The sequence below is a fragment of the Aspergillus costaricaensis genome (genome assembly GCF_003184835.1).
Source record: "Aspergillus costaricaensis CBS 115574 unplaced genomic scaffold BO79scaffold_20, whole genome shotgun sequence".
NCBI lineage: Eukaryota > Fungi > Ascomycota > Eurotiomycetes > Eurotiales > Aspergillaceae > Aspergillus > Aspergillus costaricensis.
Genome location: NW_020291820.1, coordinates 30,901 through 55,923, shown reverse-complemented (window position 1 = coordinate 55,923; position 25,023 = coordinate 30,901). Strand labels below are relative to the sequence as shown.

General features: G+C 49.1%; 9 protein-coding genes across 9 annotated transcripts; 5 read left to right on the top strand and 4 right to left on the bottom strand.

The window, feature by feature from the left end:
• Positions 1–160: 160 nt before the first annotated feature.
• Positions 161–3,286, bottom strand: BO79DRAFT_28306 (putative cell wall proline rich protein). The gene has a single exon (XM_025688143.1). The coding sequence runs from the start codon at positions 2,998–3,000 to the stop codon at positions 277–279; it is 2,724 nt and encodes a 907-aa protein (XP_025538354.1). The 5' UTR covers positions 3,001–3,286; the 3' UTR covers positions 161–276.
• Positions 3,287–6,792: 3,506 nt separating this feature from the next.
• Positions 6,793–7,528, top strand: BO79DRAFT_28296 (uncharacterized protein). Its single transcript, XM_025688142.1, has one exon. The coding sequence runs from the start codon at positions 6,877–6,879 to the stop codon at positions 7,363–7,365; it is 489 nt and encodes a 162-aa protein (XP_025538353.1). The 5' UTR covers positions 6,793–6,876; the 3' UTR covers positions 7,366–7,528.
• Positions 7,529–7,649: 121 nt separating this feature from the next.
• BO79DRAFT_246077 (serine/threonine-protein phosphatase 2A activator) lies at positions 7,650–9,013 on the top strand. Its single transcript, XM_025685521.1, has one exon. It carries the CDS (start codon positions 7,691–7,693, stop codon positions 8,951–8,953), a length of 1,263 nt encoding a protein of 420 aa, XP_025538352.1. The 5' UTR covers positions 7,650–7,690; the 3' UTR covers positions 8,954–9,013.
• Positions 9,014–9,443: 430 nt separating this feature from the next.
• On the top strand, positions 9,444–10,319 carry BO79DRAFT_209625 (DUF1754-domain-containing protein). Its single transcript, XM_025682637.1, has 3 exons — positions 9,444–9,856; positions 10,018–10,115; positions 10,205–10,319. Exons 1-3 carry the CDS (start codon positions 9,530–9,532, stop codon positions 10,224–10,226), a joined length of 447 nt encoding a protein of 148 aa, XP_025538351.1. The 5' UTR covers positions 9,444–9,529; the 3' UTR covers positions 10,227–10,319.
• An 888-nt stretch (positions 10,320–11,207) lies between these two features.
• On the bottom strand, positions 11,208–11,426 carry BO79DRAFT_150689 (AN1-type zinc finger protein; the record flags this gene model as incomplete). Its single annotated transcript, XM_025678630.1, has 1 exon — positions 11,208–11,426. One exon carries the CDS (start codon positions 11,424–11,426, stop codon positions 11,208–11,210), a length of 219 nt encoding a protein of 72 aa, XP_025538350.1.
• Positions 11,427–15,788: 4,362 nt separating this feature from the next.
• On the bottom strand, positions 15,789–17,850 carry BO79DRAFT_196799 (gamma-tubulin mipA). Its single transcript, XM_025681227.1, has 8 exons — positions 17,832–17,850; positions 17,710–17,750; positions 17,504–17,616; positions 17,388–17,441; positions 17,125–17,307; positions 16,835–17,038; positions 16,693–16,779; positions 15,789–16,645 (listed from the first exon to the last, which is right to left on the bottom strand). Exons 1-8 carry the CDS (start codon positions 17,837–17,839, stop codon positions 15,968–15,970), a joined length of 1,368 nt encoding a protein of 455 aa, XP_025538349.1. The 5' UTR covers positions 17,840–17,850; the 3' UTR covers positions 15,789–15,967.
• A 322-nt stretch (positions 17,851–18,172) lies between these two features.
• BO79DRAFT_209622 (aspartate/glutamate racemase family protein) lies at positions 18,173–19,331 on the bottom strand. Its single transcript, XM_025682636.1, has one exon. It carries the CDS (start codon positions 19,255–19,257, stop codon positions 18,373–18,375), a length of 885 nt encoding a protein of 294 aa, XP_025538348.1. The 5' UTR covers positions 19,258–19,331; the 3' UTR covers positions 18,173–18,372.
• A 361-nt stretch (positions 19,332–19,692) lies between these two features.
• Positions 19,693–21,065, top strand: BO79DRAFT_196792 (aldo/keto reductase family protein). The gene is made up of 3 exons (XM_025681226.1): positions 19,693–19,763; positions 19,824–20,380; positions 20,453–21,065. The coding sequence occupies exons 2-3, from the start codon at positions 19,846–19,848 to the stop codon at positions 20,968–20,970; spliced, it is 1,053 nt and encodes a 350-aa protein (XP_025538347.1). The 5' UTR covers positions 19,693–19,763; positions 19,824–19,845; the 3' UTR covers positions 20,971–21,065.
• A 1,028-nt stretch (positions 21,066–22,093) lies between these two features.
• BO79DRAFT_196790 (putative MFS transporter) lies at positions 22,094–24,547 on the top strand (the record flags this gene model as incomplete). The annotated part of the gene is made up of 11 exons (XM_025681225.1): positions 22,094–22,541; positions 22,596–22,680; positions 22,729–22,779; positions 22,843–23,060; positions 23,113–23,286; positions 23,337–23,443; positions 23,505–23,665; positions 23,723–23,808; positions 23,867–24,056; positions 24,124–24,252; positions 24,333–24,547. Exons 1-11 carry the CDS (start codon positions 22,212–22,214, stop codon positions 24,545–24,547), a joined length of 1,746 nt encoding a protein of 581 aa, XP_025538346.1. The 5' UTR covers positions 22,094–22,211.
• Between the last annotated feature and the right edge of the window lie 476 nt (positions 24,548–25,023).

Genomic DNA, 25,023 nt, shown 5'->3' with positions numbered 1-25,023 from the left:
AAAAAAAAAAAAAAAAAAAAAAAAAAACAAGATAGAGCTTTCATACTCTTACGCTTAACCACATGTCGATGAAAAAGAAATTCGTCAGTTACCACCCAACACGCAGAAAGGCGAACCGGTCCGAGTAATAATAAAAATGAAAAGAAAAAGAAGTAAAAAGGGGAAAGAAGAAGAAGAGATAAAGGTGGAAAAAAGAGATCTTGCAAAGACCACGTCGAAGAGAATCATAAGGTTAGATATGTACAAGGGGCAGACAATGGTCACAGCAGTGATGGCTCAAGAGGGCCGCTGATCCCGAACACCATGTTCAAGACAGGACTTGTCCTTGTCTTTAGTCCTCCAGAAGTGCATGAGCCTGCTAATGCGAAGGCCCTTCTTCTTGGATCTCTCAGGCTCATCTTCCGGTGGCTTCTCTTCGTAGCTAAGCTTGCTGCGTTCTGCGTGGGGTCCAACAACCAGCTTGGAGAGACTGGCGAGACTAGATCTCTTAGAGCTGTGAGCTTGGCTGGTACGACGGCGCACAGCGGCAGAAAAAGACGCCGAACGATCGGTGGACAAGCGAGGACGAGTGAAGAACGTGCCGGAAATTCGGTTCAACGTGTTCGTTGTGGTTGACGCACTGCTGGTCAGTGAGGGCACATCCTCAACTGAACCCTGAGGAAGATCCACGGACGGATTGTATGAGGGGTTCGAAAAATTACGATCGGTCGTGGACGATGTCGTCACTGAGCGAGGAACGTCGACGGAAGACAGCGTGAAGTCGGGAGATGGGAAAGAAGAGTTTGGAAGGGAATTGTTGCCTTGGAGAGACAACGGAGGGATATTAGGGGTCAGCTCCAATGGGGTAGTAGCGCGGTCAGCAGGCATGAATCGAGGCGAGATGTCGGGACTCGGTGGAACGGGCTTATGGTGCCACTCCTGTCTGTCCGTCTCTGTCGAGCTTTGTAGCGGAGCAGAGAAAGGATTAGCCGCATTGTGGAATTGAGCGAGCGAGGCCTGCTCTGCGGCGGACTTCTGTTCCTCCTGATCCGGGCGTGTAGCAGCAATGTCCGTGGCATCGTTTGGTTCGTCCTTCCGTATACCAAGACCAGCGTGAGATATATCGCCCTTGTTGAGTTCTTGAGCAAGCGGTTGGTGTGTCAGAGTATCAGAGCTGTCTTTGCTCTGCTCTGATTGCCTATCTGCTTCAACGATGTCGGATGCGGCTACCTGCGGCCCTGGTTGTTCAACAGATTCCTGCTGAGAATCGCCGGTGGCAGCAAGAAAAGCATCCTCCTCTTCTTCGTACAGAACATCGGGGTTCTCTAAGGTTGAGGTGGTGACAAAGCGATTGCCACCGAGAAAGCTGCGATCAAACGGGGGCATTTCCGGAGCGCTCTCTGCACGTCGATGATAGCGCATTTCCGGACCTATGAATTCGCCTCGTCGGCCACCACTGTACATCCGCTTCGTTGCCGCTGAAAAACCACTCTCTGCAACACGACTAGACCGCATGTCAGGGGTATTGAAAGGACCCAGAGCTGCATCTAGATCTATCACTGGGCTAAAGGCATCATTCTGAGTATTCTGTTCGTAAAAGCTCCTTGGCTTCCAGGAGCTATCCAGGCTAGGTTGTAGCTCCTCCTCTGGAGGCAGATGACTAGACTCCGGTGTAGCCGGGTTGGTAGGTGTTCTCAAGACGACGATGTTGTCATCATCGAAATCAACGTCCAAGCCAGAACCGAGATCCGAATTTGTCCGGGTTAACGCGGGGGGAGAGGCAGTGGAGTTTGATACCGACATGTCCTTCTTGGTATGGCGCTTATTCTTACCCCTTGTTAAAAGAGCGCCCGCCCAAGACCGCACTTTTTTCTGCCTCTTCTTGGACTTCGATTTCTTTTTGCCTGAAGGAGATCCCGAAGAGTCATTTGTCTCGCTAACCGAGGTATTCGAGCTGTTTTCTGAGCCACTGGAAGAGGAAGAGGAACGTCGCGATGAGCCTGCAAGGTGCTCGAGGATTCCTGAAGACAAGCTCTTGCGGTTACGGGAGTGGCCTGCCGCAGACAATGACCGTTTCATGGGCGATGCATCGTCCGCTTTGGCGGTCTTGCTCGGATCTAGCATGAAGGATGCATCCGCAGTTCGAGGTCTTGGCCTTGACTTTTCAGCCTTGGGTTGTATGTTGTCGACTGCAGGAGAAAAGCAAGTATAGCCGCTATTTCTAGCGGAGGCGCCAATTCCTGATGTTGCCGCCGGCCCAATTTCTTTCGACAGAATCTCAGCCGAGTGACGTCCGGGCGAGGGCACATAGCTAGGAGTACCAGGTTCAACAACCTCTGAGTGGTCTTCCTCAATCACGATGGTAGGCGATACTGGCGGAGATCGCCGGGTCAGAATAGCTGCGGACTGAGAGACTGGTCTGGGAGGGTCATTGGAAGCATGGCCTTCGCGCGTTGTATCTGCCGGAAAGCATGGAGCACTTCCAATGGATGGTTTCAAGTCTAGCGCATTCGAGATAGCCGTGAGATCCACACTGGATATAGCAGCCGAGCGGCGGTGGGCATGACGGCGTTTCCCTTGACTACCCGCACCAAAGCCGGGCCCTGGAGCGGGAAGTTTGGCGGGTGCTGGCGCTAAATTGTCATCCTTGCTTTGAGTGGCCTCGACGGACGCAGGCGGAATGATCGGATGTTCACCACCAACGAACTCACTGCAGCGTCTGCGGTGTCCACCTGGTCTATTTGGGGAGAGAGAGGGCATCGATGGTTGTGATGAATGTTGAGCGCCCGGGTTGAACGAAAACGCTGGGAGCGGCAGAGCAGCCCTCGCACCGGTCTCCGAAGACTGGGGTGTCTCATCGCTAGGATCCCGGGCTGGAAAGACAAAGTGGGGATTTGGGAGCGGAGCAGACATTCTCAGGTTGCGGCGGCTGTGACCCTCAGGAGACAGATCAGCCGGGGGAATATATGGAGAGAATGCCGGACTAGCTTGAGGCTGTGGAGGTAGGGATATCGAAGCCATAACGATACGCCGGGTTGATCAAGAGGTCTGGATAATACCGATTAAACCTTGATACAATAAGATGACTTGAATCACGCCGTGGCAAGTAATGGACACAGTTGATGTGACCTTGACGACGCACGGGGACCTCCAGACCTTGGTGACTTCCCTACAATGATTGGAAAGCCCGGTGCTGTCTGGAGGCCTTCAATTCTGCAATGGTACCATTGAACCCTTGAATCCAAACTCTCAAGTGTCGCACCAAGGAAGAGACGAGACCCTAGGATCCGATGAATACGAGCCGAAAGAATACAAGTCGGAGCGTAAGGTCGCAAAAACGGTTTGAAACCTAAAGACACAACAAGCCTCCACAATCGCTTTTGTAACTGATTCAGTGGTCGAGCAACGCTTTAGAAACACGGCGAATCGAATGAATGTATCGAAATCGAGGGAGTTGAAGGTGTGTCGTACTTGTTGTTGACGAAGGAGACTGGTGTTGTAAGGAGCGGACGGCCACGGGAACGGGCCAAGGAGGAGAGGATGGGCGGAAGAGTCGGGAGAGGAGGGCGAAGTGAAGTTTAGAGAGTGAAAGGTTAATGTGAATAAGAAGGTATAGTGAAGAGAGAGGGGGAGGAAAGAAGAAGAGGAGAAGGAGGAAGAGGGAGGAGAGATGGAGGAGGGGAGGGAGAGGAAAGAGAGAGAGAGAGGATCAACCTGGAAAAAGGAAAATGAAGTTGAAGGAAGGAGAGGAAAGGCTGAGGTGCAGCAAAAGGCTTGGTGGTGGAGGAGGAGGAGAGGAGACGGCGACGTATGGAGGGCGGCAGGGGATGATTGGCTGGGTGGCCGGAGGGGCCGCGCCCGTACCGTTCAACCTGGTTTAGTACCAAATGATCCGTACCGCGTATTACCAGGGCCATCCGATCGCCCAGCGCTCCAGTCAGCATGCGGAGGCGTGACCACCGAACGATGCGCACCGGTAAAGTACGGAGAAAGGCCAGTCAGTCAGTAATTACTAGGCAGACCTCTCACTCGCTCGCCCTCTCTCTCCCTCTTTCGCTTTCTCACTTGTCTCGCACTAGCCTGCTTTCGAGGCCACACTACTAATTAAAGGTGATAGTGAAGGGCTCCATCGTAGCATTAAAATCCATCAATACTAGACTAGACTAGTCTGGCCAGCGTCTTCATGGGGAAATTGCATACTTTCAGTTAGTCAGGCCTGCGGAGTTCTCGGATGAATGCGTGCCTACTAACTTGCTACTACTGCGCCTACGTACGTAGTACCCTGTCGATGAAGTCGCAATACTCCGAATCTGCAGGCTTCCTTATTTTTTTTATTTTTAATATCTTTTTTTTTTTTTTGTTTCTCGGCACGGTACAGAATCCGGACAGTCTAGCAAAAACCGATAGGCTTTACTCTAGGAGAACAATGCGGATGGTAGATCTAATGCAGTAAGTAGTTCTCTCACTTTTCCATCTACAACCCAAATGTTCGTCTTGCAGTTCTTCATATAGAAGACGTCATAGTGTCTGATTGCTACCAAGTGCGAATACGGTGCGCATCCCTGGTTGAGCTTGAGACATAAGCCAGACATGGAGGAGGAGAAATAAGAGCGAGAGCCAGTGCCAGAGAGCCAGAGGTCTCCACTTTCCCACTGCCACCTGTTCATGCCGTCCGTTGCAATCAGGGTTCTTGCATGGCGGCAATTTGGCCATTATGGAGCATAATAATCAAGCTGATATTAGCGATCCATCTCCATGCTGAATTGATGGCCCGTGAATGGCTTGGTAGTGTCTCTGGGCTATATTAACTTGTCACCAGCATGACTCCAATATGTGATGGGGGACCAACATTATTGGGTCAAGTTCCGGAGAAAACCCCCCAGGCACCAGTAGACTAAATTGGCGGTACCTGAACGGGCGGCCAATCCGCAACACGAACAGGGGCATCGAAATCTCGCTTGTCTCGGTGGGGAAAGACCGACCGCCACCCACTAGACGCTTTGGGCTAACTGCATTCAAGCTAGTTTAATTAGCGCCAGTTGACTCCTTGCCCCGTCGCGCCGAAAAAGCAAGACTAAATACGGAGTTTGTGTCTACTAGCCGTACCTAGTACTAAACCCGTTACAGGCTTAGTTACTTTCACCTCGTACTCTTACTACTCTTACTCTTAGTACTGACTTCCTTACTACTACCCACTCGCTCGCAACCTTCTCTTACAGTACATCGATACCAAACAAACTACTTACTAAAGTAATCAACTTCGCCAGCCAGCCAGCGATCCCTGCAATGGTTGACACGTCTCGACATCCAGGAGGGGGAAAGCCATGCAAGTTGAAACATCCCGCATGGAAATCAGAGACAACCAAGAATAGATCTCCTTTCCCCCAAACTTGGTGTTGTTGGTGCTCCCGTCCCCCTGGTGATCACTCTCCATCATCTGCGACTTCATCCCATGATCGCATCATCATCCTCGGTTGTTGCGAACCTGTTAAGTATCCTGACCAACATCATCCACACACTTAATACACTGACAGAATAAGGGATGATGGTGGCTTACTGTAAATGGTTTTGGATACGATACGAGGCATGGAGCACCTACGTAAGTTCGTAACTACTAGATGGAAGACGGGCGCCAATTCTTCCCTCTCAGAGTGAGGCACATCACTTTCCTCCCCTCTTAGTACTCCCCTCTCTCCCCTCCCCTGATAAGTGATAGACCAATACTTTTGTCAGGATCTCTACTAGCCACCTGAGTCTGGCGGCACATGTCACGCCTATCATTGGCTGCCAAGAAACTGTTAGTGAGGACTAAATAGTATCGCCCATGTGTTCCAGTTCTAGTTTCAATGCAGTTCAGCCACGTCGGCCGATCTTGGTTGTGGCCTTCTATTTCAGGAACGGCCCATTGCATACTACGGGATACGCCGCTGAGTATCCCGGATAAAGTCACCACGGAAGAGGTATTGTAGAAGCGCCGAGTGACCCGTCCAATTGCTTATACCCTAGACGCAATTCAGCTCCCATCATCTTCCCGCGCCGACTACGATGATATGGATGTTTCAGCTTCGCCATGTCGCGGTCTAGATAATTCGATAGCTAGTAGCCTTCCCAGCAGTCTGATTTATTCCTTCTCCTGGGAAGAGACCGGTGATCCTGAACTGGTCGGAGAACCAATAGAATGAGGATCTGACGACAACTGAGTCATGGGAGGCTTATACTTACTTTCTCATCAATCGAGACTCATCGGTACGATGGACAAGAAGTTCTTTCATCAAGACATCATGCAAGCTGTCTGTGGCGTTGCCCAAGGTTACTTAGTACCTTGTATCTACTATCTCTCATCAATGTTGTGCAGCCAGAGACATTTATCTATTGGCTGAAGGGCAAAGATTGATATGCCCGAATCGTCGACGTACATGCGGCCTAGCCGGAAACCAAGCATGGCTGTCTGACTGGCACAGAGTTTCCCTTCAGACCCGATAGACCGTCACCGAACAGGGACCAGGCACCTTGGGCTAGTCGAGTCTAATCATGGTGTGAAATGTTGTGCGTCTAACCAACCGTGTCCCATGTTTTGGGCTTATCTGCGCAGGCGACGACGGAGTACGGAGTGCTAAGTACTACTAACTGTAAGTCGAGATGCATTCCTGGTCCCTTATCGCTCTGGCTTCCATAACATGTCCTAAATCCCTCTGAGAAGCAATGATTCTGGAACGAATAGGCCGATCTTGGGTCAGGTTGGTATTAAGGCAGCGACCGACTGAATCCCAAGTGAAACAACAAACATTCGAAGCAGTATTCTGCTTACTGTAACCTATCTTACCGCTGTGTCCTTCTTCTGGCTTACGATACAATAATAAGGGATAGAGACCCTTTCCCCAATACTAGTCATATCCAATGCAAGGGTCAATGCCTACCTACTTATGGTTTTCAGTTTACCCTCCGAGACTGTCCCTCTTTCAGCCCTCCACCCGATCAGATCTGTCTTCCGGAAACCTTCCCCAGGCTGAACGCTTTGCTCGTACTTGCCTTCAAGTCAATAGTGCCTCAACTCAGCCGCGCCGATCCATGGTTCACAGCGGATATCGCTCTCATGTTCCAGAAAATCCGAACCGAAGCCCTGGACTTAGCCACATTGAAAATCGATCGGTCCACTTTGCTTCCTCGTTCGTGGAGTCGAAAAATTTGTGTTCAAATGTGATGTCAGTTAGTTCGGGGGCGTTGCACCGCATATGCCATCATGATCCACGGCGCGGAGTAAGCCTCCGTCCGAGGCTCCTCGATGAGATTTGGTGGGCTGCTCGGCGGACGGATTCGGATGACGGCAAAGGCCGGATCGAATCCGATGAATCCGATGTGGCTCAACTCAGTTCTGAACTCGGATAGCCTTTCCAGCGCCATTGTTCACCCCATTAGGTTTTGTCGCCACCTCATGACAATAGTAGGACCCAGAATACACTTGTGTATGCCTCAATATTGTGGCAATCTAGCTATACCTTCTCGGGAAAGGGGCAATGGCTGCTCTATTGGTAGGCGGTCAGTTTCTGCCAAACAGCCCAAATCCATCTTATGTCATCGTGGGCGGTGTCAGATGACCGCAGCTGCTTATCACATTATCGTCCAACGATAGCAACAATCTTCTGCCAGTTGTCGTGCGGCAAGGTCACTAGGAAGACTGGATCGCATCGACCTCCTTATTATATCGCTCAAAATGGCCTCACAAGTTTCCGTGTCTAGTCCGGCACCGAAACCGAAGATTGACCTTTCCAAGAAACTTTCGGAACTTCGTGCGAGTAAAGCCAAGTCTCAGACGCCCTCCTCCCGCGAACCTGCTCCAGTCACCCCGCCTCTGCCCAGTCCTCCGGATCTCTCCTCCCATCAGTATGCGCGCCCAGTGCGTCGGATATTATCGAAGCAAGACCATGACCTATTTCTCTCCTCCTCAACCCATACCTTGATCCTCGCCTTCATCTTCGGTCTCTCCGATTCAGTGCGGGGGCGGGCAACCACGGAGATCGGCAGCCCTTCCCCCATCATCACCAAAATTCAGTCTATAGTATTTCAAATCCGATCCCTTCTCGAGACACACCCGTCACTCGACCAAGGCGGCTCGCGATTCGGTAACCCAGCTTTTCGCGATCTATTTGACGATGTCGCAGCACAAAGTGCGGCGTGGCACAAGGATATACTCGGGTTCCAAGATCAAGCTCTCATAGAAGAAGCTTCGACCTATCTAATCAATTCGCTCGGGTCGCGCGACCGACTAGACTACGGTTCAGGTCACGAGTTGAACTTCATGATGTGGTTGCTGTGTCTACGTCAGGTGCACTTATTCTCCGCCACGGACTTCCCTGCGATCGTCTTCCATGTATACGTGAGCTACATGAACCTCATGCGTGACATACAAACCACGTACTACCTGGAACCTGCTGGATCACATGGAGTGTGGGGTCTCGATGATTATCATTTCCTGCCGTTCCTGTTCGGTGCCTCCCAGCTCGTTGCACATCCCTACATCACGCCATTGGCAATCCACAACATGGCAGTTCTTGAGGAGGAAAGTGGCAAGTACATCTATCTGGATCAGGTCCGATGGGTGGATAGCGTGAAAACTGTAAAGGGATTACGGTGGCACAGCCCAATGTTGGATGACATATCAGGAGCCAAGAATTGGAGCAAAATCGAGAGTGGCATGAAGAAGATGTTCGCCAAGGAGGTTTTGGGCAAGCTTCCCATCATGCAGCACTTTCTGTTCGGTAGCTTGTTGCCGGCAGCTCCCGGGATGAGGGAGATAACGGATGATATGGAAGACGATGAGCACGACCACGAGCATGGCCACGACCACAACCATGCCGACCACACAGATTACTTTGGGGATTGCTGTGGAATCAAGGTACCTAGCACAATTGCAGCAGGAGCTGAAATGCGAAAGCGAGGAGGCGGATCTGGGCTGCGCCCGATTCCATTCGATTAATGGGCATGTATTACGATGGAGTTTCGGTGTGGGATAAATGGATTATTGATGCCGAACTCGACATGAGAATCGCAGGGCATTAAAGAAATACACCAGATCTTTAAATTAATGAAGCAAACAGAACATGCCAAATCCTGGTACCACCCCCTGTGTTAACAGAATTTCCAATAATTTTCCAAGCATGGTGCCAGACATAGAATATCGCATATGTAGAGCCCACCAGCATGGCCATGAAACAGCCATCACCCACGTTGAACCATAAACAAACATAACGAATTCAAAGCTTCTTCGCCTTTCTAAAAATCTTCTCTCCTGTATTATATATGACAATACATCAAGGCTAGTAGTTCTCACCACCCCAACCACCATAACCCCAACCCCCATAGTACAAACCACACAAGTCACCTGACCGACCCGCTTAAAGCAGCAACCGAAATCGCCATCCAGTAGTATCCACCCATCATCACCATCATCATCCATACTACCTCCCCATCAACCTAACCATGCACCACCATCTATCCCCCAGCATAGAACAATAATAACAATAATAAACTTTACCAAGAAAGAAGGGGGGAGATGGCACCAAGCGAATACTCCACCCCGGGTGGAGGTGGCAAACTAAAACTGAAAGGCTCCAAGACCAGCAACGGTCGAATAGAGAAGAAAAAGAAGAAAAGCAGCAGCAGCAGCAGCAAGAAATCGTCCGTCCCAGGCAGTGGAGAGGAGAGTGAGCAGCAGAAGAATCAACAGGAGCAGCAACTTACAACAACAACATCAGCAACTGCCAGTGGTGCTGAAGAGGAACCTCGCCCTGATGAACATGAACCTTCATCAGCATCTGGCTCTGCGGGAGCTGGGAAGACCGAAGCGGAGAGAAAGTATGAGGAGATGAGGCGGAAGAGGGTATGTATTAATTACATTTCTTTTTGTTACTCTTTTGGTTTTGATTATATTTTCCTTGATTTGATTGATTATGTTTCTTATGTATGAGGTTGATGTACATGCTGCTTCTTCGAAAATGTCCATGTCACAAACAGACAAGATAAGCTAACAACCATATACAGCTGCAAGAGCGCCTGAAACGAGAAGGGGTCAAAACTCACAAAGAGCGCGTCGAAGAATTAAACAAGTATTTGAGCAGACTAAGTGAACATCACGACATGTATGTTTCCTTTTCTATTCCTTTCCCACTTGACCCCTTTCCTAGGTGGTTACGTTATAATTTCTCTTGGCTAATTGTGTGCGTGGTAGGCCAAAAATTGGACCGGGCTAAAAAGAAAAAGTGCCCTTTTCCTCCGTGGTACGGGCTCGATGGCTATCGTATCACTTTGTTTCAGGCTCGTTATGTACTAGTCGTAGTAATGGGTGGGTGCTTTTGCTTTATGGTTTTAGGGGGAGTGGGGTGGGGAGGGGTCGAGGTCTTTCTCTGTTCTCAGTTGTTGCAGGGATTCTAGGTGTCAGGTTGGTTTCAACCTATGGGAGTTCGGGGCTAGTTGGTTGGAGAGGTTTGTTCGGGCTACTATCATATGACGCTTGCTACGTTCTGCACGCTCAGTGGTCAGAACAGCGGGATAGCTAGCTACCTGAGCTTACAGCTACGTGGGTAGCTGGCACACGACTAATCTCCGGCCACCGCGCTGAGGAAGAATGGTACTAAGCTATTCCGGGAGGTGGGTGTGATTGAATCTATGGGGTCAATTGATGGTGGAAGGTGTGGACAAATATGCATATATACCTATGACCGCTTGGCTATGTGACACGCCAATGGAAATAGCAAAAACCATTCACAAACGGTGAAAAAGGCCCATCAATTCTATCCAACACGAAACTGGAAGATGGAGATATTGTCTAGTATCGGTTCGTTGCCAATAACCGCCCGCGGGAAGTCCATGGGAAGATGAACACGATCACTGCAAAAAAAAAAGTGATGAAGGAAATATGCAGCAAATAGATACTCAAAAGAAATATAAGAATATAGCCGTCGAAACTCCAGAGCTGTGGTGAACGCCAAACAGAACAGTATCAACATCAAAACTCCCTCCCCAACCCAGGTGGCGAACTGTCGCGGAAAGCGTTACTGGCCATGCAGTACTTGCTAATGCCGGTAATAAGTGTGTAGTGTGGAAGTAGGAACACCGCGCTAATAATATGTAGGAAGTTTGCGACGCAGCGGAATGATAAAAGAGGAAAGGAGAAAGGAGAAGAAGATCACAGTAGGGAGAATTATTGTGAGATCTCCAAGGAGAGAAGGATCTCATACGCCCTTAATGACGTGAGTCCGCTCACTGTTGAGCTTATCGGCATTGCGGGCGTGGGACTCCTTCTTGCAGTCCTCGAGACCAGTGCAGGCGTGAGCCTCCAGCATGCGATGCTTAGAGCAGTAGTGACCACTGCAGAAGCTGCAGTCTCCGACGATGCGTTGAGCGGCTTCCTTGCACTCCTTGAAGTTGCAGCGAGGCTTGCGGGGCGCCATGATGAAAGTGGTGGCGAGAGAGCGAGTTGAGGGAGGCGGTGTCAAGAGTAGCTAGTAGTAGCCGCCGGGGCAGCAATGACGATAGGAGGACTGGAAATGAGGTGCTTGTTGTTCCCAGAGAAGGACTGGTAATGACAGTGAAAGATGCTCAACTGGCAAGAGTAGTAGTTTAATGTTATGCAGTCCGGAAAGAGAGGACTGATGAAGAGCACAGGAAGAGTGTCGGAGGTTGAGGGTGACGTGGAGAGCAGTAGTCCGGTGAGGAGAAAGAGGAGGTGAGTGAGGAGAGGCGTGATAAGGAGGCAGGCAGATAAGGATGGCGGTCTATGTATAGTGGAAGGGGAGACGGAAGATCGGAGTTAAGGTAGCTTAGCTTGAGTTGGATAGCGGATAGGGATAGGACGACTGAAAGTAAAGTAGAGCAGAGCAAAGAAGAAGTCAAGGCTCGATGGATGAAGCACAAGATAGAAAGGGAGGAGAGAAGGAGAACAAAGAATGGCGGAAGAAAGACGAATAAATAGGTGGCAGCGGCAAAAGCGCAGCGCAAAGTCAATTTATACGGAATGGAGGCCGATGGGGGGGGAGAGGGAATTGGGGGGGGGAGGGAGTCATGGATGACTTGCTGAGTCAAAGAACGGCGCTGCTGCAATGCTTGGATCAGCGCATTGCAGCAACCCGCACCGCGTTACAGAAGAGAGAGCGAGAGGGCGAGAGAGGGTAGAGAGAGAGAGGCGCCGGATGGGCTTATTCTTAGCCCCAGCGAACAAGACAAGCCAAAAAAGGCCCTGCGGACGCTTGGGACTATTCCTCCGACGCGCAACGACGACGACGACGACGCCCGGTGGAGGCAAATCGGCCTGGTGGACCCAGAACTTTCCAGGATTCTTTGGGTTTCGCTGCTCACTAACTATTAGTAGTAGTACTGTACTTACTGTCCTCTCCTTTCACAGCCATCCATCCATCCATCCATCCATCCATCCATACATCCATACATCTGTCTGTTCGGTTTCCTTACTCTTCAGCTTCTGGTTCCCTTCCTTTTTAATTTTTGATTTTTAATTTTTTTTTTTTTCAGATTTACGCCTTCGGGTGACGGCTATCGAGTTCGGTTCGTCCTGTTTTGCTGCGTTGGCCGGATGCGCACGAGGTTCCCGTTCGGTACCCGGCAAAAGTTAGTTCTTCTTCTCTTTTCTTCTTATTCAGGCTCCGAAGTTAGTAAGTGGTAGTATTAGTTAGTCGTCCGTAGTAGCAGTAGTAGCAGTGGTAGTTGGTTACTAAAGTCACATAGCAGCAGATGGCAAGTTTGCTGGTCACTGGCAAAGTTTAACATTCCACAGGACCAGGGGACTTGGTAAAAGAAAAAAAAAAAAGGAATATGAAAAGAAAAGAAAAAATGAATGCCTCCATACTTTAATAATTAATTTAACGATTTAGAAAAATAGGAGAAGGCAAAGAGAAAAAAAGAAGAAATTAAAACCAAAAAACAATAATAGAGAAAATCAGAGCAAAGGTCATACAAGAGGAGTTAACATCCAGATCCAGTTTACCCGTTTTCCTACGTGTCCATCCATGCTTCAAACCAACGCATCATCCATCATCAACTGGCCATTTTACCCTTTTCATTTCACAAAACCAACACCAGTACCAGCACCACTACTACTTCACCACCACCACCACCACCACACCCCCTTTCTTCTTCTCGTCATCATCATCATCATCATCATCAGGCCGATCAATCCTGTCTAAGCGAGGACAATCATGTCCACATCAGCTGCTTCTGCTCCTCACGAGCCATTTTCAAGTTCCAACGTATATATCGCCGCCAAAAGTTCCCTCCTCCACTCTTTTCAACACCCTTCTTCCCCCTCCTACTACTAAACTAACCCCAAAAGGACGGCCACGCTTACTAGTCTACTGACCCGTTCAACGTTGCCTTACCCTTCCCTTTCCTTCCCCTTCTTTCCCACCCCGGTTTTCCCAAAACTATCCGGCCCAACAATGCATGCAAGCCTGGGCCCTCCCTCCCTCCCTTCTGTGTCTCTCTTCCATCCAGGCACCACCACGAAAGAGATAGAGGACACTAGGGAGGAGGGAGGGGGAAAACAGAAAATCCCTTTACGGATGTCTGTGCACGTTAGTGAAGCTGCATCCCGAGGGTCGTACTACAGGAGTATAGTGCACACCTCCTGATTATTTTCTAAGATTATTAAGATTCCCAACCATGCCATCTTGTTCCAACCCGGTTTCCCCATACCTGGAAATGAATCCCATCCAAAACCTACTTACTTCTTTCTTCTCACCAAACTTTCCTCTCAACTCATCACGTGAGGACTCATACCTTGCAGCCAGCACCCATCCTGATGACTTTTATTTATTGATCCCTCTTTTTACAATCAGGATTTCTGGATCATCATCACAAATCAAGTGGTCCTTTCGTACATTTTGATGATCTCATCGTAGAATTCCTCCGGAAGTCTTTTATTTTCCAAGCCATCGTCAATATACTTTATCTATCGATCTAGTCCTGAATATAGAGCCCGGGAACCAGAACGGCACCCTTACCGATTCTACGGAGTAACCCCGGTAGTAGTAAGTATCCCGTAGTGATGGTGTTATTATCATCATGCACCTACCCTTGGGTTTGCAGATTCCATGGAGTCCATAAATAATCACTATTCCCAACAAAGCCCTTTTTGTTCGTTTCACGCAGCTAATTACCAAATCCTACATGGTGCAGATGGAAGCACAGCCGTGGCCTCCGCACAGATCCATTATAGATAGCAAAGCACAGTATCAGTATGTCGACGTACGTGAGTAGTACAAAATAACCCAAAATGACAATGATATAATAGTTAGTGCCTAGTTTTCACACACCCCTCCTCCTCCTCTCTCTCTCTCTCTCTCTCTCTCTCTCTCTCTCTCTCTCTCTCTCTGCGACCAATTTATTAAGTAATTTAACTGCCTGCAGCTACGTAAGCACCATATGCATGCTCAGTCGAGACAGACACAAAACCACAGACCGATGGGATAAAATGAACCAACCAACCAACCGCATCCAAGAACCCTAATGGGTTCCTCCATGTCTCGAGCGCAATTGTCCTATAGGCGGGGAGAGAATCAAGGGAACGGGCCAACCTACTAGTAGTAGTACTTACATATACATACAGAAGTACTACTACTCTACTACTGTTATTCTATTTTCATGCTACCACTAGTTTTCTAATCTAGCTAGTACTATTATCTACCCCGGTCCCCATAGTTACTGGTTAGTTACTTACTCAGCTAGGATTGCCTAAGCACAGGTAAAGTAAGTAAGTAGGTACCCAAGTGGATCACCGTCCAAACAATAACGCTTGTGCATTTGATTTTCTCCTACTGGTCAGTCCTATTTCTATTCTGTAAGTACTATTATCTGTCTGATTTTTGTTTGCATACAAGGTGCCCCTCCCCAAAAGAGTAAGAATGAGTAGGAGATTACTTACTGCTTAATTAAACTATCCACTACTATCCCCTCTACACCCCTAATTATTTACTTCCTTTCCTCGCGTAACCAGTAGTAACATAAGTACAAATGGTGCCTGACTCTGTCTCCAGCTCGGACCTGAGGCGATAAGGCACACATACCTACTAAGTACTACTAACTTACACCCTCCACCTTGGGCACAAACCTGCCATGCCTTGTTCTTAGTAGTCGGATCTGACTTCCCCCCCTCCCCCGCCTCACTATCGCCAAATCATACATACACCCACCGACACAACTTTATGTGAAACCATGCTGAGAATGTTAGAGGCATTATTCGAAATCAAGCCATGCATAGACTGGACTAGACTAGACTAGATACCAGGTATGGTGGCGTACACATTCTTTGAGAAATCCTGCGTCTCCCAATGCCATTGTTTTCTTTATCTCTCTTCAGTTCCTTTGTTCCTCGGTTTCACCGACTGAGACATAAAAACTTTGTTTGAACTGATTTGAACTAACTGTTTGAGAAACTTACATAGTAAACGATTAATGAATCAGATACTAGTGGCTGGCTGGGAAGTCGGTTTATTCTAGGATTATTGTAATTTAATATGTATATGGGATAGGATGCCTCGGATTATTGTATTTGGTTACGTCGGAGGTTACACCTTCGAATGTAGGTAGGTACGAAGTGGGATGGATTACCTTGGACATGGGCCATGGATCTGTTGGTCAGTGATCTGACCGTTGTTCTGTTCTGGCTGTCTGGGTGTTTCATCGGTTTGGCCGATAGGGATTGTTACACAATTGTGCAATGGGCCGAAGACGGGCACGTCCATTTACGCGATGCAATCCATACAGCATTTTTGTTTTTCTTTTTTCTTGTTCATTAATAACGCACCCAAGTCATAGCAATCTCAAAAAGAAGGTATTCTGTTGCAACACAAAAGAAGAGAACGCCCTTGCCACTCGACACCGGTCAACCCTTGTAAGTCATAATGAGAATGAAAGAACTGAGGAGGTATGGGGAATAACGCAAGTGGGACATTAGTTTAGGCCAGCACAACCACACTCGCACTCACACCCCCATCTCCTTCTCCTTTCCTGCATCTGGATCCAGGTAATCTTCCTTCTCCGCGGCTTCGTACTCGCCGACGAGATCCATGACCACTGCTCTGGCTTCGTCGAACTCGCCCAGGCCATCCGAGAAGGGGCTCTCCTTCTTGTATTGCTCTAAGAAAGCATTTCGCTTCCGCAGACGGTCGTATTGTTGGACGATTCGTTTGAACAGTGTCGCCACCGAGGTATGGTTCGCCAGCATTAGACCGCTAACGCGGTGGGTGTTCTGCATGTAGGGTGATTTCTTTGTCAATGCGACTTGGATGCTCGCTGGTCCCCATGGGATGAAGGATGCCAGGCGTCGCTCCCGAATACGAAGGAGTGATTTGTGCACATCCGTCGGGTCTGCTTCTCCCTGGATTATGTTGAGGATACTGATGTAGCAGCTGGACTTGCTGGGGTTAATGGAGACCATGCGGTTCTTCGGCTGCAGCAGACGACGCATGACATCCAAAACAGTGGTCTTGCGCACTGTCTTGGCCTGCTCGATGTTGTCGCCGGTGAATGGGGTGTATGAGGTGATCAGGAAGTGGCTGCGCGGTGTAGGGATGAGGGAAGCGATGATTCCCACGAGGTCATTGTGCATATATCCGGGGTATCGGAGGGTCGTCGTAGAAGCAGACATGACGGTAGAAACCTAAGAGTGATGAGTGCCAGTAGTCTTGCAGGCGGGCGGTTACTTACAAGTTGGTTCGTTTGCTGGAAAGAAGGCTCTTGTACATGGAGCCTATCCGCCACAATTCTTGAAAGAGCACCGTTATCCAACACCACCTGAAATGCAGACTTAGTCAAGTCCGTCATTAACTCATTAGTAAAAGTGCCTTACCACAGAGTCCGCATTCTGCGTCAACCTCCTCATTGCAAGCAAACTGTTGTATGGGTTGACCACGACGTCCGCAGACTGCGTATCGGGAAAGACAGAGTACGTCTGTATCAACTTCTTGGGAAACCGATCGTTCATGCGTTCCAGTATGAAACTGCCCAGCCCTGAACCCGTACCGCCTGCAATTGAATGCAGGAACATGAATCCCTGCCAAAGTAACCATTAGCACCAAGGTCAATCACAAATCCAAGATTGCACGTCATATATGTATCATGATAGGACCGTTATCATACCTCCAAAGAGTCACTGCCATCCGCTTCACGATCAATCATGTCAAAGATCTCTTCTTGCACGACCTCGCCTGCGGAATAGCCCGCCCCCCAGTTGTTTCCTGCGCCAATACCCTGTTGTCCGATGAAGAAGTTCTCTGGATTGTAGATGTTTCGGTACGGACCAGCCTGGATGGCATTGAGGACCTAATCGGAAAATTCTCAGCTCACCGTTCGCGCGATCACATTGGTTTCTTCGAGATGGTCTTTCGCGGAAGGGGTCGTACCCTGGGTTCTAAATCGAGCAGGATCGCTCGAGGAATATAGCGGGTATCATCACTCTATTTATCATGCTTGATTAGCTCTCTGGGTAATCGAAGCACAATGAGGGTGGCAGGTATACCTGATAGAAGAAGACGTCTTTCCGATCGCCGCCCTCGGTCGCGAAATCCTCCAGGTTTCCATCCTGGCTTATGCCGTGCTCAAGACAGAGCTGCTGCCAGAATTGAGCACCAACTAACGCAGATATAAGTTAGCGATGTCTCAGAATATGCCAGACGATGTTCGTCGAAAGCTATAGTGGAAGCTGCTTCTCGTGGGGATCCATACCATTGTTACCGCACTGGCCGGCTTGGATCGTTATGATTTCCCTAAATATGGAGATCAGATGCTGCTAATACAATCACATGTTTCTAAACATATTGTAGGAAAGCTGTGAGAGTCGAACCCACCTGGGCATCTTGTTCCTTGATCACCGCAAGTGATCGTGGATTATAGTCTACGCGTAGCGCGTTCCGCGGGGAAGTTCAAGTCTCGATTAGGTGTGTGGGGGCCTCAGGCCTAAACAGTCCCTTGTCGATTGCCTTGAAACCTTCCGCGCCCCAAAAGTAAACCAGAAACAAGAAGACATGGGCTAGCGGATCTTCTTGATTGGGCTTCACTTCCATTGGAATCATCAGTGGAGACTACCCGATTTGCTGCGAGTTGAGATAGCGAACTTTTACGTCCCATTCAGATTTATTGTATTTCTTGGGCTACGGGATGAGAATAGATGATTTAGTGACACATAACACTGGGTTTCAAGGAAACTATTGGCATCAAGGCTACTAGCTAAAGTGACATAATAGACTCTCTCTCTTCATAATAATACAGGCAGCTGCAGCTCGTTCTTGGTGGTTGGTGCATTGACCGCAGCTCATCATAATACATAAGTCTCACACAGTTTTACAACGTCTCCAACATGAGAGATGGTGTACTGACTGCAGACAGCACCTAGAAACCGGCTTTGCAAGCCGTTGCAAGCATCCCCGCTCCAGCAATAACGCCGTCGACTATTCTGACTTGACTGCCTTTTTGTCGTCCGTATGCTCTGACACATCCCTCTCTTATTGCGTCTTCCATGCCCACCATGCCGGCACAGCCCATGCATATCGCACCAACAGGATGGGCTGCCTTCTTCAAAAGCCGTTCTGTCGCTTCGACCAGTCTCCTTCTCACTTCTTGGGGAGGGGTGGTGTGTAGTTCGACGGCCGTCAGTCCAGTTGTTTCAACCCCAGCAAACCGACCAGTGGATGTGGAATCTCCCGAGTTGCCGAGCATGTCAGCGACCGCTTTGCTGAGTTCAGTCTCCCAGACTTTACCGGTCGAAATTATGCCGAACGTATCTCGAGATTGGGCCTTGCCGAAATCTGGGCCCGGAGTGGCTTGAAATGAACTAATCACGCCGAGAGCAGCAAGAACTGCCGCTTCAAAGATACCCGTCACGTACTTTTTCTTGACCTTCAGTTCCGAGGGAACTCCCGATGACTCTGCGTCTTCGATCGATCTGACTTTTTCTTTGAGCATACCAACGAGGGGATGAGCTGAGAAGCAGGCGACAATGAAGCCATCATACTCGGACACCAGTTGCTCTAGGAAGGGCATGCAATAAAAGGCTGACTTGACAGAATCTTCACCAGAGTCAATACTGGGCACTCCTTCTACCACTCTTCCATCAGGGAGCGTGACTGATTCGGATGCTGGAGCTGTGAAGTAGTCGAATTGTATGCCTCCATGCCCCAGATTATCCAGTATGGGTATCAAAGCATTGGTCATGTGCGTTGAAGTGTTGGGGTTGATGACAAGAATGGAATATTGAGTTTTCGTTGGCACAGTCATCGTGAATGATATGGATGTATAAACTTATGAACAAAAGAGTGTTATAAAGTGTGCTGGACAGGAGTAGAGAAAATGTTGAGTTGAGTTGACAAGGAAGCTGCCGATAACGGGTTCGTTGGTTGGGCTACTGCCACCGGCCTGCGGGGAAGCTACTACTGAGTCTGGGCATCTCATTTACCACACAGCATGTCACCACGCTGACGGCCGGGATATATAACTCTCAGCTTACTCGGTCTGTGGAGGGAAACCACCTCATGTGTAACCGGGTAATATTAATCCAAGCTCGTCATCGACGCCTCAGCAGATAGATATTGGTTCGGTGCCATGGGACGGCCGGAGTTGCGTGCGACCAGAAGTGTGGGGAGCCGGAATTCTTATCTATTTGAACCCCTCCACCGGCCAGGTCTTTATCCCCCCTCTTCTTCAGGCCTGAACCTTCCTGGCACCATCCAAACTCCGCTGTCCCTTGGAACAGTCTACCTAAGATCCGGATCCCTCTGACCGAGGTACGCTTACACCTGACCCTTCCTAACATCAATTGGCCATCCCGGCTCAATTGTTGCCAGCATCGTCTTCTTCGACTTCATTATGCCGCTCCTCGCACAGAACCCCACTCCCCGGGTTATCCTCGGCTTGATGACCTTTGGCCCCAATGAAGCTGAGGGTGCTCGGATTACCTCCCTTGAGGATTTCAACAAATGCCTGGACTATTTTCAACAGCAAGGTTTCAATGAGGTCGACACGGCCAGAATCTATGTTGGAGGAGAACAAGAAGCGTTCACTGCTGAAGCCAAATGGAAGGAACGTGGTCTGACTCTGGCAACAAAGGTGTATCCGAAAGTCCCGGGCACTCACAAGCCTAATGTCTTGCGAGAAACACTCGAAACATCTTTGAAGCAGCTGGGAACAGAGAGTGTTGACATCTTTTATCTGCATGCACCCGACAGGTCGGTTCCCTTCGCGGAAACCTTGGAAGCTGTCAATGAATTGCACAAGGAAGGCAAATTCGTAGAACTCGGTCTGAGTAACTACACTGCCTTCGAGGTTGCGGAGATTGTGACCATCTGCAACGAACGAGGCTGGGTCCGGCCAACAATTTACCAGGCCATGTACAATGCCATCAGTGAGTCTCCCTTGCGTACACGCTAACTTCTCGTATGGCCCGGAAAATTGTTTCTGATTCGTTTCGCTATAGCACGCAGCATAGAGACCGAGCTAATCCACGCTTGCAAGCGCTACGGCATTGACATTGTAATTTACAACCCCCTTGCTGGTGGACTCCTCTCGGGCAAGTATAAGACCCAAGATGTGCCAGAAGAAGGTAGGTACAGTGACAAGGCCCATAGTGGATCATTGTACCGCAGTCGGTATTTCAAGGATGCTACCTTTGACGCTCTAAGAATTATCGAGCCTGTCGTGGAAAAGCATGGATTGACATTGCCCGAGACTGCATTTCGGTGGATCCGTCATCACTCTGCGTTGAATATCAACGATAATGGCCGTGATGGAATTCTTGTCGGAGTGAGTAGCCTTTCTCAACTGGAAAGCAATCTCAAGGATATCCAGAAAGGCCCGCTACCCGATGAAGTGGTTGAGGCTCTGGACAAGGCCTGGTTGGTTGCAAAGGCTTCGGCTCCCGACTATTGGCACCTCCAGCTCAAATATACATACAATACCAAAGAGGCATTGTTCAAGCCTAGTGCCAAGGCTTGAGTGCATACCAGGGTATCTGGCAAGAATTTAAACTGGGAGAATGCGACAATAGGAATGAATATTCATGACAGCAGTTCCAACTCGCTTCGCGATGGAAAATCCCTAGCACGTGTTTCAGCAACTAGCCCCTGTAAGATAGAAGTAGAATAGGGTATGCAGAAGCTCACCGGTCCAGGCCATGTAGTAATGCAGAGGTTGGAGGGACTCGAAGATCGGTGGGTCTAGATCGAGATCCTCCTGCATGTTCTGCATATCTCCAAGCAGGTGACCGTGCCGCACATGTAAGCACCCACAAACATTCCCCTTCTTTCCCCGCTTCCTCCTGTTACCTACTCTTGGAACCAGATCCTTTCGCCTGCAATCATCCAGGTATTGTCCGATGTCTGCAGTCTGTCGGGCTCATATTGCGGAGCCTGGATGGCGCTAATTATCAGCTGCCCAGGGATGATCCTCGCATCATACACAGTCAAGAATGGACTCTATTGGATGTGTGCTGTACCCTTGCATGGTACTTCACCTATGCCATCGTCTAAGCTAATCTGGGGTAGGCGCCTGACAGCTATTGTGCCACATTCTTTTACCATTGCGCCTAGAACCTCACTCAAAGTCTTATCTCCGACTCCTCCTTACAAGTGCACATATCCCTTCACTGTGCTACCACGGAAAGTATAGCTCGAAGCGAATTGAGAGCTCATCTCCGCTGGTGACACATCGGAGCGTTTAGGATATAGAGAACCGGACTCAGTCTTGGCAGACCTTGAGCTATTTGAAGACAAGGTGAATTTCACGATTCTGTAGTCCACGCTTGATCCGACAGAATCGTGCAGAACTAAGTGAACACTGCAATGAAACCTTACTGCCATGCATCTATGGTAGATAGCCGCCTGGCACCAATAGCGTCCATGCACCAGCGATATCGACTAGATACCAGGAGCTGTTTCAAGGGGTTTGCAGACCTGATTGTCCTTGGATCTCGGGTTGTGTTCATCTAGACCCTGGTAAATTGGCAGGTTGCGCTCATGCTGTGATCTAGATCCCAACCTTGAGGATGCAACGATTGTACGGGCCATGTGAGCATAGAGGTGTGGTTGTTGCTCTGGCTATCTCCTTGCGTGTTGCGCAAGTCAAGGATGGTCTAAATATAGAGGAAATGACGAGAATATATAAACGGGCTTACCGGCTTCGTCGATTAAAATGGCGCAAAAGGAATCAGGTGGGCGATTTTGCTCTAGCGATACAATATGTCTCTTGTCATTGCTCGCTCGTTTACGGTCAAGAATCACCCAGATGAGGAAGCAAGTGGCTATCCAACGTCAGACATCGAGAAGAAGACAGTGATAAGTGTGACGCAGGAGTCTACCGCCGCTTCCACAGATGAAGTACTCAGTGGCTCCCACAAGAAGAAACGGATTTGGTTCCGGCGATCTCAGACCCCTGATCCTAATGCCATTGCGACACAACCGTCGGTGTATGATGACCCTGACCTTGTTGAGGAATACAAACCACGTCCCGATTGGGAAGGCATTCATCGCTTCGATCCGGCAGCAAGATGGACCTGGGCTGAAGAAAATGTATGTATGCGAGTCTCACTGTGAGGTGAAAGTTCTAATCTTAGGTACATCTAGAAAATCGTCAGAAAGCTGGACCTCCGTATCATTATATGGGCCTGCATTATGATAACTGCCCTGGAGCTCGATAAGTCTAATATTCGTGGGTGATTATACATATAGATACCACCTGATGCACTGACAATATCAGAGCAAGCCAATGCCGATAATTTCCTGACCGATATCCGCCTAAGTCGTGATGGTCAGTAACTTCCATTGAGCTTGAAATGCCGGGATGATAGTTCATACCTTATACAATACACAGATTACAATTTGGGCAACACATTGTACAGACTGTGCTTCATGTTCAGTGAAATACCCACCCAGATCATCAGCAAGAGGATTGGCTGCGACAGGTGGATTCCTATACAGATGATTGCGTGGTCGATTGTTGCTAGCTGCCAATTCTGGCTATCCAACAGAGAGTCCTTCCTGGTCTGCCGAGCTTTGATAGGATTGGTTTCAGGAGGCTTCACGCCCACGGTAAGTGGCTTTACTGTTCTCTGTCCCATTATGTCCCTCTAAATTCGAGCAGGTCATCCTTTATCTTTCGTACTTTTACAAGCACCATGAGCTATCGATACGTCTTGGATACTGGTATGCAGCATCCTCTTTGGCCGATATGCTGGCAGGAATTCTTGCGTATGGGATCCTCCACCTGGGCGGTCATGGTGGGCAAGCTGGTTGGCGATGGCTCTTCTTGATTGAGGTATGTATACATCTCTGCCTTTGATGTTGCGTTTAGCTCAAGCGGAACAGGGCCTCCTCACCCTGGCGTTAGGCCTTCTTGCTATTGTTCTACTGCCACCTTCAGCGACACAAACAGCTCACTGGGCCCGTGGGAAGAAGGGCTGGTTTACAGCGAGGTGAGCCAAGATAGATGTCAAACGGGGAAGTACCAGGATGCTGATATGAGAATATGAGCAGGGAGGAGACCATCATGGTCAATCGCCTCTTACGAGAAGACCCAAGTAAGGGCTCAATGCATAATCGCCAACCACTAACAGCCAAGCTTGTATGGATGAGTATCAAAGACTTTGATATGTGGCCGTTATACATTGTCGGAATGCTGTTTTCGGCACCCTATAGTCAGTACACCCCGTTTTATGAATCCAGGGGAGCCATTGACTAAGTCCCATGAGTAGCTACTGTTTCGCAGTATTTTACATTGCAGTTGAAGGATTATGGGTTCAGCACCTTCAACACCATCTTACTATCCCTCCCTTGCAGTGTAAGTAGAACGAGGGCAACGAATGGCCCACGGTATGACAGTTCTGACTGACTTCCAGGTCATCGGAATCATAACAAGAATTCTCCTCACTTATGCAGGAGAGATATTCGGTTCACTTGCCTGGATGGGAGTTGTGGCGCAGCTTTGGTGCTTGCCGTTCCTCATTTACATGAATGTGGTGAACCTGAGCGAAGCCAACAAGTGGATCGTATGGAGCGTTCTTACGCTCTTCCTCGGGTTCCCTAACGGTAGGCAGATTGCAGTTGAGGAAGCCCAGTTTATATGGGTGAAGAATACTGATGTGAAGTCGAATAGCTCATGCTCTCCAAGCTGGATGGGTATCCCGCAATTCGAACAGCGTGCGAACTCGGGCTATTGCGGCTGCGATATACAACATGTTTGTACAACTATCTGCCATCATAGCTTCGAACATATATCGGGATTGTAAGTGTCTTTCCCACCTATCAGCCTGCATTGCTGTATCCCTAGGCTGATCAAGGATAAATTCGCAATTTGACCTGTAGGGGATGCACCACGTTATGTGGTCGGAAACCGAGTACTCTTGTCTATTGTGTGTGTCAACATGGCTATCTACTTGGCGACCAAAGCGTACTATATGCTACGGAACCGACAACGGGACCGGAAGTGGAACGCGATGACTAAGGATCAACGAGTCGACTATGTTGCAAACACAAGAGATGAGGGAAATCAGCGGTTAGATTTCCGGTTCGCACACTAGGAGGGGAGGGTTAAGACGCCTTCTGGGATACGGTGCTATGTTTTGAAGGTGAGGCTGTAGATGTAGTAGGACTTAAATTGATGATAGCCTAGTGATTGATGCATGTATGAAACAATGTTGCTATAAATAAGAAGACGATGACACTTTTAAGGTTGAATTTCTGAATAAAAGGCACGGCATGTCCCAATGCGGAAGGCACCCATGGAGGTCCCCCGCTGGGTCACGTGAGGCAATACGCGCTTTCCCGATGTGGGATGGAACGGGGTCCCGGTGGGCCAGTCAGATGCGAGAGTCGCATCTAATACGGAGTAAGTAAAGTAACCAACCCCGGGCCGTATCAATTGTCTGCGAGTCCCTCCCAACTGCTTGCAATTGCAATGTAACCGCATCAGCCATACTATCTCCTTCCTCCTCCCTCTCCCTCTCCCTCTCATTTCAATTTTGCACTGCTGTGCTTCGATCTCGTAACACTCTTG

Excerpts from the sequence above, each read along its gene's own strand:
- BO79DRAFT_246077 (XM_025685521.1), top strand. The coding sequence starts at position 7,691 with ATGGCCTCACAAGTTTCCGTGTCTAGTCCGGCACCGAAACCGAAGATT.
- BO79DRAFT_28296 (XM_025688142.1), top strand. The coding sequence starts at position 6,877 with ATGCAAGGGTCAATGCCTACCTACTTATGGTTTTCAGTTTACCCTCCG.
- BO79DRAFT_196792 (XM_025681226.1), top strand. The coding sequence starts at position 19,846 with ATGCCGCTCCTCGCACAGAACCCCACTCCCCGGGTTATCCTCGGCTTG. Across the intron at positions 20,381-20,452 it reads GGCCATGTACAATGCCATCA|CACGCAGCATAGAGACCGAG; the intron begins GTGAGTCTCCCT and ends GTTTCGCTATAG.
- BO79DRAFT_196799 (XM_025681227.1), bottom strand. Across the intron at positions 17,442-17,503 it reads AAGACGTCTTCTTCTATCAG|AGTGATGATACCCGCTATAT; the intron begins GTATACCTGCCA and ends CATGATAAATAG. Across the intron at positions 17,039-17,124 it reads ATGGCAGTGACTCTTTGGAG|GGATTCATGTTCCTGCATTC; the intron begins GTATGATAACGG and ends TTACTTTGGCAG.
- BO79DRAFT_28306 (XM_025688143.1), bottom strand. The coding sequence starts at position 3,000 with ATGGCTTCGATATCCCTACCTCCACAGCCTCAAGCTAGTCCGGCATTC.
- BO79DRAFT_209625 (XM_025682637.1), top strand. The coding sequence starts at position 9,530 with ATGGCACCAAGCGAATACTCCACCCCGGGTGGAGGTGGCAAACTAAAA. Across the intron at positions 9,857-10,017 it reads AGGAGATGAGGCGGAAGAGG|CTGCAAGAGCGCCTGAAACG; the intron begins GTATGTATTAAT and ends AACCATATACAG. Across the intron at positions 10,116-10,204 it reads CTAAGTGAACATCACGACAT|GCCAAAAATTGGACCGGGCT; the intron begins GTATGTTTCCTT and ends TGTGCGTGGTAG.
- BO79DRAFT_209622 (XM_025682636.1), bottom strand. The coding sequence starts at position 19,257 with ATGACTGTGCCAACGAAAACTCAATATTCCATTCTTGTCATCAACCCC.